At 42.9% G+C, this 11393-nt stretch overlaps 1 protein-coding gene across 1 annotated transcript in view; it reads left to right on the top strand.

Moving 5' to 3' along the window:
- The window catches only part of LOC109929826 (unconventional myosin-X-like), a 420890-nt gene that overhangs the window by 214789 nt on the left and 194708 nt on the right, over nt 1–11393 (top strand). The window contains exon 19 of the mRNA XM_048608752.1: nt 3029–3153. Coding sequence (XP_048464709.1) covers nt 3029–3153 — 125 coding nt within the window. The remainder of the gene's footprint in view (nt 1–3028; nt 3154–11393) is intronic.

Genomic DNA, 11393 nt, shown 5'->3' with positions numbered 1-11393 from the left:
CTTCATTTTCTGAAGAAGGATCTAGGCCTGAAACGTCAGCCTTCCTGCTCCTCTGATGCTGCTTGGCCTGCTATGTTCATCCAGCTCTACACCTTGTTATCTCAGATTCTCCAGCATCTGCAGTTCCTGCTATCTCCAACCAAGCATTGGCAGGTGTTTCTGGGAGGTGGAATTTGTCTTTGGCCTTATGATTGTTGGCATTTCTTTTCTGTACTTCCTTTTGCTGCCAGGTGTTATCAAAGAATTGTCTGTCATACAGGAGTCTCCTCTAAATTGGTTTCTTTTGAATGAGGATCTGCTATGCATTGACATCTATTTTGCATTTCTTGAAGGAAGCCTTCAGAGAGTCTTTGTAAAGCTTCCTTTGTCCCCCTCTTGTTCCCCCCTCGAGCTGGATGATGATTTGCTTTGGTAGTAATATCAAGAGTCTTCAGAACTCGGGCATCCTAAGCACGTGGCCAGCCCAGTGGAGTTGGTTTTGGATGATCATGGCCTCAGAGCTGGAGCTGTTAGCTGCCTCAAGGACACTGTTAGTGTGCCTGTTGCCCAGCTGATGTGGAGAATCTGTCTCAGATAATGTTGATGGTACTTCTCAAGGGTCTTGAGGTGGCATCTATATGTAGTCCAAGTTTTGGAGCTATGTAGAAGAGCTTTATAATATAGGCTAGTTTGTAAAAACAGGACTTCTTTTGTGTGTTTTCACATGGAATTAATAGTAATATTTGAACATAATGACCTTTTCCAAACACACTGTTTTATAAATGGCATTTTAATTCAGGTGTGCCTTTTCAGAGATCTGTCCTAAGTCTGTAAGATCTTGATGTCTGCTGTTTAAACAGTAACCTGCTTCTAAGTTCAATTTGTCGATGTTGAATTTTCAGTATTTAATACTAAAGTTCAGTGCACCTTTATGGTAAACAAAGTGCCTTACAAGCTTGGTTGTTCTGCCCAAAATTACTGCATTTTTAATGTTTATACAACAATTATTACACTTGTAATATATCTGCAACTCTGGAGGAGGTCAGGGTAGTTCAGGAATAACGTTGGTGAACTATTTTGTTAGGTCTGTAACACTGTAAAGTTTTAAGCTTGTTTCATAATATCAAGAGTCTTCCACATTGTTTTTATGGCAAATTCTGTCAATGGCACTTTTTAAAAAGAAGTGCATGTTATTTTAGCTCTTTCCTTCTAATGGCAGTTAAATCTAACTTAAGACCTTGCATTACACTTACCATTGTTTAACTAGCTTGAAGATAAATTTTTACTGTCAAGTTACAGATATCTGGGTCATTTGAATTGAATTATCATTGTTATTAATATTTTGACATTTCTTTCAGTCCAGTGCATGGAATTTTGAATGTCAGGAAGGGAAACAGTCTATTTTGGTGATGATTATATGGGGAGAAAAGAAAGATATATAATGATCAGTTCATCGTACTGAAAACCTGGCTTCTGATGACTTGTTACAATGTACATTTGATGGTAATTGTGGAAAGCTACATCCAAACTATCTTGCTATCCCAGGATAAGGTGTTTTGGCAGGGGAATTCACATGTATACATGGTGAAACAATCTGTCTTGGGTGCAGAATTTTAGAAGACTTTATACTTCAATTTGTATTTGAGTTCAGATTTTCATATTGTGCTAATTACAAATTAATCAAAAATTAAGAATGGTCTATAGCTGCTAAATGACCGAAATAAGTTCAGACATCCATTAATAAATCGTAGAGTCACATACATAGAAACAGGCTCTTCAGTCCACTATGTCTAGGCCCACAATCAAATACTAAGCTACATTAAACCCATTTACTTGCACTTAGTCCATATGCTACTCTGCCCTGACATTTTAAGTGCATCCAGATGCTTCTTAAATGTTGCAAGAGGATCTGTCTCCACCTCACTCTCAGGCAGCCCGTCCCACCCTCTAGGTGGAAAAAAAATCCCTTGGACCCATGCTAAATGACTTATTCCTTGCCATAAACTCACACCCTCTGCTCTTAGACACATCTGCCATGGGAAAAAGATTCTCACGATCTATCCTGTCTATGCCCCTCAATTTTGTATACGTCAATCAGATTCCCCCTCAGCCTCCTCTGCTGCAGGGAAAACAAACCAGTCTCACCTCGTAACTGAGACCTTCCATCTCAGGAAACATCCAGGTGAATCTCCTCCTCACCCTCCAGTGCAATCATGTCCTTCTGATAGTGTGGTGACCAGACATGCGCACAGTATTTCATCTGTGGCCTAACCAATGTTACAACTTATAAAACAAGACTTCTTTGCTCCTATATTCTATGCCCCGGCTGATGAAGGCTAGCATCCGTATGCTTTCCTCACCACCGTGTCTACCTGTGCTGATACCCATCAGGGATCTCTGAATGGATCTCTGAACTTGAACACCAAGTTCCTTTGTTCCTCAGTATCACTAGGGACCTACCATTCGTTATGTAAATCCTTCCCTTATAGCACCTCCCAAATTTTGTCATCTCTCACATTAGGATTAAGTTCCATTTGCCATTGCTCTGCCCAATTTACTAGCTGGTCTCAGGCTACAGTTTGATATTGATCATTCTACTCACTATTAACAACACTACCAATTTTTTGTGTCACCTGCACATTTACTGATTATACCTTGAATGCTCACATCAAAGTCATTAATGTAGATAACAAAGACTTCTGTTCACAGGCTTTCAATCACAAAAACAACCCTCCACCATCATCCTTTGCCTCTTATTTACGTGACAATTTTTGATCCAGTTTGATAACTTGCCTTAGATACAAGGGGCTCATATCTTTTGGACCAGCCTTCCATGTGGAACCTTGTCAAAAGCGTTACTGAAATTCATGTATGTGTAGTTGCCTTCATGAAGTTTAAAAAAATGCTTTCCTAGCTGACACACTTCAAATTACGAGAGAATGATGAGCAATTATTATTTCCCATTGCTGTAGTATGACTGCATTAATTTGTGCTGCTTTATATTTATTATATATTTAATATCATTTATTCCAATTTTCTCTGCATTCAGATGCCAGATCAGTTTGACCAAGCAGTTGTGCTAAACCAGCTGAGATATTCAGGAATGTTGGAAACTGTGAAAATACGACGAGCTGGATTCCCAATCAGGAGGCATTTCCAGAACTTCTATGCAAGGTGCTCTTCGTTGATCATGAGTACACAATACTGTTGCAACTCTTATGTTTTGGAGATTTATTCAATATAGAGTTGGCTCAGATGAGCTTGAGCAAAGTAACTTGTTTACCAGTGAACTAAACTGATCCAATCCCATTCCATGATATAACAGCTTGCATTCATGTAGCATCTTTTAACACAGAAAACATGCAAGGCACTTCATAGAAATTACTTCAGACAGGCCAGTACAATTACAACATTTAAAAGGTATCTGGATGTTTATATGAATAGGAAAGGTTTGGAGGGATATGGGCCAAATGCTGGCAAATAGGTCAGATTAGGATGCTGGTCAGCATAGATGAGTTGGACCAAAGGGTCTGTTTACGTGCTGTATGACTGTATGAATCGATGACTCTATGTACATTCAGATATTGGGACAAGTTACTAAAGATTTGGTCAAAAAGGCAGATTTTAAAGGACTGTACAGAAAGAAGGGCAAAAACTATAAAAGTGGAGAGATTTAGTTAGGAAATTCCAGAGGTTTGGGACCTGAAAGCTGAAGCTATAATTGATAAGAAGGAATGTAAGACTTTCTGAAGAGCTAGAATTGGGAGACTGAAATTGGGAAACCTGTATACAGCTTTCTTATGCAGTTGACCACAAAATCCAGCTCCAGTGCCTCCACTGTCATCCAGCTATGTGTTACTGCTCTCGCATGGTTCCATAGTTATCCATCCAATCATAACCAGAGAATCATTTGCAATGTCTTCTCTTCCTGTTCCCACATTCCCACATTGTTACAGCTTGTATTTTCCAAAGATCTATCCTGGTCCCCTGCTGTTTCTCAGCTACGTGCTGCCCCTAGCAGTGTCATCTGAAGACACATTGTTAGTTTAATGTTTGAAAAGACTGAAGCCATTGTTTTCAATCCATCCCTCCAAACTTCATTATTCTCCCAGGAAGATCAAGCCAGTATGTTCACAGTCTTGGTGTCACATTCGATCCTGAGTTGAGTTTCCAAGCACACATTTGTACCATCATTAAGACAGCCTATTTACACCTCCATAGCATCACTTGGCTGCACCCATCTCGGCTCATTTGCTGCTGACACCCTTTGTTACTGTAAACTGGGCTCTTCAAACCCTTTAGTCTTCCATATTTTACCTGACACCTGAAGAAGGATTGAGGCTCCAAAAGCTTGTTTTTTCAAATAAACTTGTTGGAATATAACCTGGTGTCATGTGATTTCTGACTTTGTCCAACCCAGTCCAACACCTGCACTTTCACATGATATTTTACCCTGGGTAACCTTAAGTCACTCAAATTCTGCTGTTAATGCTTTAACTCTCAGCAAATCCAGCTCCACTATAAATCCCTGTGCTTGCTAAGCTACATTGGCTCTCGTTCAAGCAAAAGCTTGTTTTAAAAGTTCTAAATCTTGAAGTGGAAATAAGCAGGTGCCATAGATCCAGTTCCCATCAGCTGCAGTGTTACAGGAAAACCTGCCCTTGGGAAAAATGATGGCTGGTACTGTATCTGGGCCATGAGGTGTGCTCCCTGAATCATTTTGGGTGAGAGTTGGGGTTCTTATGACAGGGTGGTGGACCTTCTGATCCCATCCCTCTTGCTTCCTTCTCTTAACCATCATTCCTGCTGCTTGCTGACCTCCAACCCCTTGTTTCCTTCTACTTACCATCTACCCCTCCGACCCCCACAGCTTTACTTCCTTTCTCTCGCCTGCCTCTTCAGTATCTCAATGACCCTCACTCTTTGCCCACTGCTTCCCTCTTCTGACACACCAGCTCCCTCCTGCTTGCCACTCTTCACTCCCCACAACCACTCTTTTCGACTCGTCATCTCTCTCACTGCTTGCTTGGTCTCTTTATCTGTCTTGTTTCTGTTTCCTTTTCTCTCTTCCCTTACTCACTGCTTCCATGACCTGGCCCCCTACTCCTTCTTCTTGCTCGTCACCTCACTCCCTTCCTCTTGCCTCTCACTTGCATCTTCCCACTCATTCCCTTCCACCTGCTGTCCCTCGCCCAAACCTAATTCTACCCACTTGCTCCCTGTCACCTGAGCCCTCAGTATTTCCCACAAGATGGAGGGAAAGGGAAATCCGCGGTTGGGAGAAGGCAATAAAAAAAGGAAGTGACCAGAGTGAGAAGGAATTGGTGAGTGTGAAGAAAGAGAGCATGGATTGGGAGTGAGAAGTGGCAGGTGGGATGTGGTAAGAAGGTAAATAGAAAAGTTATTAAGAGTAATACAATTCGAGGATTTTTGAGCCAGTTAGGTTCAAGGCAGTAAATAGGATTTCACAAAATTGCAGAATTATTACTGCAAAAGAGTGTCTGCATTGGCTTTCCGTAGGAGCATTCCAACTTATGCAGTTCTCCAGTCTCCTCCCCATAGTTCTGTACACTTTACCTTAAAATTGCAAATCAGGTGTGTAACCCAACGTGGTTGCATTCTTTTTTAATAGGAAAGCTAATTCACTCCTGGGACATGTGTGCCTCTGATTGGCCAGCATTTATTGCCCACCGCGAGATGCCCTTAAGGTGGTGGAGAGTTGCCTTCTTGAACTACTGCAGTCCACATGCTGTAGGTAGACCCACAATGCCCTTTAGGATGGAATTCCAGGATTTTGACCCAGCAACAGTGAAGGAGCGATGACACATTGCCAGGTCAGGACAGTGAGTGGCTTGGAGGGGAACTTATAGTGTTGCCTTTGTCCTTCTAGATGGAAATTAGCATAGGCGAGTGATTTTTATTGAGTACACTTAGCGGAAAGAAACAGCAAGTGGGAGGAAGCAGGAAAAGAAAATGTGAATAGGAAGGAAGCATTGAGCAGGAAGGTCAGGCTAGGTATGGAGATAAACCGGAGGATTGGACCAGGGTCAGGTGGGGAGCAGTAGGGTTAGGCTGATGAGGCCACAACCAGAAGGGTCAGGGGAGGGTCGCAACAGAGGGCCAGCGAAGGGGAAGCTCAGGGGAAGGATCAGTCTAGGGCCTGGTAAGCAGAAGGGTCACGAGACAGTCAGATGAGGAGGGCAATGAGCAGGAAGGCTATACAAGGGGAGTAGCAAGCATGAGCATCCCAAGAGTGGAATGAGGAGACAGTAAGCAGCAGGAAATTCAAATGACTCAGTGGTCAACAGGGGAGTCATGTGAGGGAGATGGTGAGTGGAATGATGATTTAGTTTTCTAAAGAAATACTGAACATGTTCATTAACTATGCTGCAGCGAAAATGGTGGCAATGCTATTGAGGGAACTTAGTTCATTTACAAACCAAGCAAAAAAGAAAATGCACTTTAATGTGATTTAAACAAGGAATTAGTTGTATTATAAGTGCTTCCTTGGAGATCATTCTCTTATTTCAGGAAATAATGTCTAAAATTTGGGAGGTGAACGTTGCAAAGTATGTAGTTGATGATATTCATACTTAATAATGATGATTGACTTGCAATAACAACACGCAAATCAATCTGCATTGGATTACTACCATGCACAAGAAAAGACAGAAAATGGAAGAAGAAGCTTACCGCATCCCAAAACCAGCCCAGCTCGTCCCCACCTCCCTAACCTGTCTTTCCTCCCACTTATCCCCTCCTCCCACCTCAAACCCCACCCCCATCTCCGACCTACTAACCTCATCCCGCCCCCTTGACCTGTCCGTCCTACATGGACTGACCTATCTCCCCCCTACGTTCCCACCTACACTCCCCTTTACTGGCTCCATCCCCGCCTCTTTGACCGGTCTGTCTCCTCTCCACCTATCTGCTCCTCTATCCATCTTCTATCTGCCTCCCCCTCTCTCCCTATTTATTTCAGATCCCCCTTCCCCTCTCCCATTTCTGAAGAAGGGTCTAGGCCCGAAACGTCAGCCTTCCTGCTCCTCTGATGCTGCTTGGCCTGCTGTGTTCATCCAGCTCTACACCTTGTTATCTCAGAAAATGGAAGAACATTGTTTGTATGTAATTTGAGATTTGTATCCATCTGTCTGTCTTTTCTCCTCCCCTTGTTTCTGGAGGATGGGCCATGTTCTGCAGTAGTTTACTGTTGCCTTCTGCAAGATGGCTGACCAGGGAGACTTCCATTTTTACTGCCTGCCATCAGGTGTTTTGGAAGGATTTACTGGCTGATAATCAAACTGTCTGAACACATTATAAACCATCTTCCATGGCCTGAGAATCAAACTCAGACATTGTGACTCAGATGGGGGAACAACTACATCACTGTCAGACTTCTGTTGAGGACGAATCTTGTTGCCACAGACCTTGCAAGTACAATTTCTGTTGAATCATAGAATCCCTACAGTGTGGAAACAGGCCCTTCGGCCCAACAAGTCCACACCGACCCTCAGAGCATCCCACCCAGACCCATCCCCCTATAACCCACCTAATCTACACATCCCTGAACACTACAGGCAATTTAGCATGGCCAGTCCACCTAGCCTGCACATCTTTGGATTGTGGGCGGAAACCGGAGCACCCAGAGGAAACCCACACAGACATGGGGAGGATGTGCAAGCTCCACACAGACATGCTGGGAATTCTGGAATAACTGGAAAACCATGGAATTTCTCCTTGCAAAATGTTGAAGTATGTTTAATTCACACTGCTCCATATTATTATATCTGAGTAGTAGTAAAAAATGTCAGTTTGGCATAGGAGACAATTCACCTAACCAAGTAAAACAGATTCTCTGTGGAACAGTCTAACAGTCCCCTCCTTTTTCTCCCACTGCATCCCCTAACTCTGACAATTTGTTTCCCTCAAGTGCCCAAACAATATTTTTCTTGAAATCGTTCATCATCTCACGTCATTTCTCTCGTCAGCAACTATTTCCAGATTACTATCACTGGCTGTGTAAAAATACTCTTCTGCCCATTGCAATTGTAGATTTTGCCCAAAATTTTTAAATTTGCCTCCCTTAGACTTGTTCAGTCAGTTAATGGGAACAGTGTTTTTTTGAGGTTGCAAAAATGTATGCAATTTTGCATAATGCTATAAAAACTTTCACAATCTGTCATTTTGCTCCAAGGAGAACACCCCCAGCTTCTGCCAACTAACCTTGTAGCTAAAAATCCTTCCTCCATGGAAAGTGTGGCAGATCTCCTCTGCACTCCCTCAAATACCTTCATACTTTTCCTGATTTGTGATGACCAGAACTGCATGTAATATCCTGACCTAATCAGAGCTTTGTAAACAGTCAGTACAACGTCTGTACTTTCATACACAATTTTTGAAGCTCAATCTTTCAGAGTTTGAATCATAGAATCCCTACAGTGTAGAAACAGGCCCTTTGGCCCAACAAGTCCACACCGACACTCAGAGCATCCCACCCAGACCCATCCTCCTAATCTACACATCCCTGAACACTGCAAGCAATTTAGCATAGCCAATCCACCTAGCCTGCACATCTTTGGATTGTGGGAGGAAACCGGAGCACCCGGAGGAAACCCACACAAACATGGGGAGAATGTGCAAACGCCACGCAGACAGTCGCCCGAGGGTGGAATTGAACCCAGGTCCCTGGTGCTGTGAGGCAGCAGTGCTAACCAGCGAGCCACCAATCTGCCCTGAGTTCGTAATTATTCTTTTAATATGCGCTGCTGTCTTGGGAATGAGGAAACAAGCAAGAAGGAAGGAGTAGGGGGCCAGGCCGTGGAAGCAGTGAGTAAGGGAAGAGAGAAAAGGAATTCCACAGGCCCTGCAAATGTAACTTTCTTATGGAAAAGCTTTGTAGCTGTGCCATAAGTCCATATTGCCTCACCATATCTTTTCTGTCAAAATCCATCACCTCTCTCTATATAAAATTCCATCCGTCACTTGCCTGCCTGTTTCACTAGTCCGTCGATATTGTGCTGCAAGTAATTCATATCATCCTTTTTGTTTGTTGTATAATGAAGTTTAATACAATAAAGTTTAATAGTCATAGAGCCATACAGCAAGGAAACAGACCATTCGGTTCAACTCGTCCAGGGCAGCCAGATATCCTAAATTAATCTAGTCACGTTTTCCAGGATTTGACCCACATCCCTGTAAATCCTTCCTATTCATATACCCATCCAGATGCCTTTTGAAACATTGCAATTGTACCAGCTACTACCACTTCCTCTGGCAGTTCATTCCATACTCATACCATCCTCTACATGAAAAAGTTGCCCCTTAGATCCCTTTTATATCTTTTCCCCCCTCACCTTTAAACCTATGGCACCTAGTTTTGGACTCCCCTACCCTGGGGAAAAGACTTTGGGTATTCATCCTATCCATGCCACTCGTGATTTTATAAACCTCAATAAGGTCACCCCTAAGCCTCTGATGATGATGTCATGTATATTCTGCCTGAGGCCTAGTCCTTGGATCATTGCTATTGCTATATTGTGTTGTTTTCTTGACAGTTTTTGTCATTGTCCAACCTTAATTGGCCTTGTGATGGTGAGATTTTCTTTTGAAACTTTGCAGGCATTGAGTGTATGTATAGTTAGGAAGGGTTGCCCAATCATCATCCACTGTTTTATCAATAATGTTCACTCAATCATCAGTTCAGAAGTGGAAATGTTTGCAGATGGTTGCAAAATGTTCAGCACTATTTCCAACTCCCCAGACAGTGAAGCACCTGTTCTAGTATGCAGCATGATTTGGACATATCCAAGCTTGGACTGTTGGGGACAACTTTCCTGATACTTGGGCAGCAAGAATGTAATGACCATATTCAACAAGCAATTTAACTATCCCTTCTTGACATTCAATGTCAAGAATATCAGGGAATCCCCTACTATCAAGTTCCTGGGGTGGATTAACACTGACCAGAAACTGAACTGGATCAGGCATATAAATACTGTGACTATCAGAGCAGGTCATAGGCTGGGAATTCTGTGGTGAGTCACTCACCTAATTTGTTAAAGCCCATTTGCTATCTACAAGGAATCATTCAAAAGATTGATAGAATACTTTGTACTTGCCTCTATGCATGCAGTTTTAATAATTGGGCAGCATGGTGGTTCAGTGGTTAGCACTGCTGCCTCACAGCACCAGGGACCTGGGTTCAATTCCACCCTCGGGCAACTGTCTGAGTGGAGTTTGCACATTCTCCCCGTGTGGGTTTCCTCCAGGTGCTCCAGTTTCCTCCCACAGTCCAAAGATGTGCAGGCTAGGTGGATTGGTCATGCTAAATTGCCCGTAGTGTTCAGGGATTTGTAGATCAGGTGAGTTATATAGGGGGATGAGTTTGGGTGGGTGCTCTGAGGGTCAGTGTGGACTTGTTGGGCTGAAGGGCCTGTTTCCACACTGTAAGGATTCAATGACCTATGAACACCCAAGAGGATTGACACTATCCAGGACAAAGTAGCCTTTTAAGGTTCTTGCAAAAATTTGTAGCTCGGGTTGTGCGTGAGGTTGTTGATTTGCTCGCCGAGCTGGCTGTTTATAATTCAGCTGTTTCATCATCATACTAGATAATGTTATCACAGCTGTTGTTGTATTCCACTTCATATTTATACGATCTGGTCTGTTGAGGTGTTATGTGTCATTTCCAGTTCTTTTTTTGCAAGAGTTTTTGTAGATGGGGTCTAATTCCACATATTTAGTGATTTGCATTATGGTTGGAGAACCCTGTCCTCTAAGAATTCCTGTGTGTGTCTATGGTTGGCTTGGGCTAGGGGATCGCATCGCCCCAGTTAAATTGATGGCCTCCGTTGTCTGAGAATACTGAAATGAGGGAAAGTTTGTCATGTTGCTTTGCTGCTAGCTGGTGTTCATGTATCCTGATGGCTAGTTTCCTTCCTCTCTGACCGATGTAATGCTTTTGGCAGTCCTTGCATGGTATTTCGCACACTACGTTAGTCTTTGTAAGTGTTTGTCGTACTGTGGCTGTGGTTTTGCATGTTATCCTGATTCCTAATGGTCGTAGGAGTCTCATTGTCATTTCCGATATGTTCTTGACATACGGTAGTGTGGCCAGTGTATTAGTTTGTATTGTGTCCTCTTGGTGTTGTCTATCTAGTAGGCATCGGCACATGAAGTTGGTGGTCTATCCAATGAAAGCGAAGACCTTGCATAGGTGCTCTTCCTCCTTCTTTGTGAAGTTCAGGAGTTGTGGCTTGTTTAAATAGTGTCTTAACACAGCTTTGTTTGTGGACGTTGGGGTGATTGCTATGGAAATTGAGGATTTGGTCAGTGTGGGTTGCCTTCCTGTATACTGTGGTTTGGAAACAAGCCACAACCCACTGCAACACACTTCACAAGGAAGAGGAAGAGCA

Source organism: Rhincodon typus, chromosome 2 (assembly GCF_021869965.1).
Source record: "Rhincodon typus isolate 14 chromosome 2, sRhiTyp1.1, whole genome shotgun sequence".
Classification (NCBI taxonomy): Eukaryota; Metazoa; Chordata; class Chondrichthyes; order Orectolobiformes; family Rhincodontidae; genus Rhincodon; species Rhincodon typus.
This window is presented reverse-complemented; position numbering and strand designations above follow the sequence as displayed.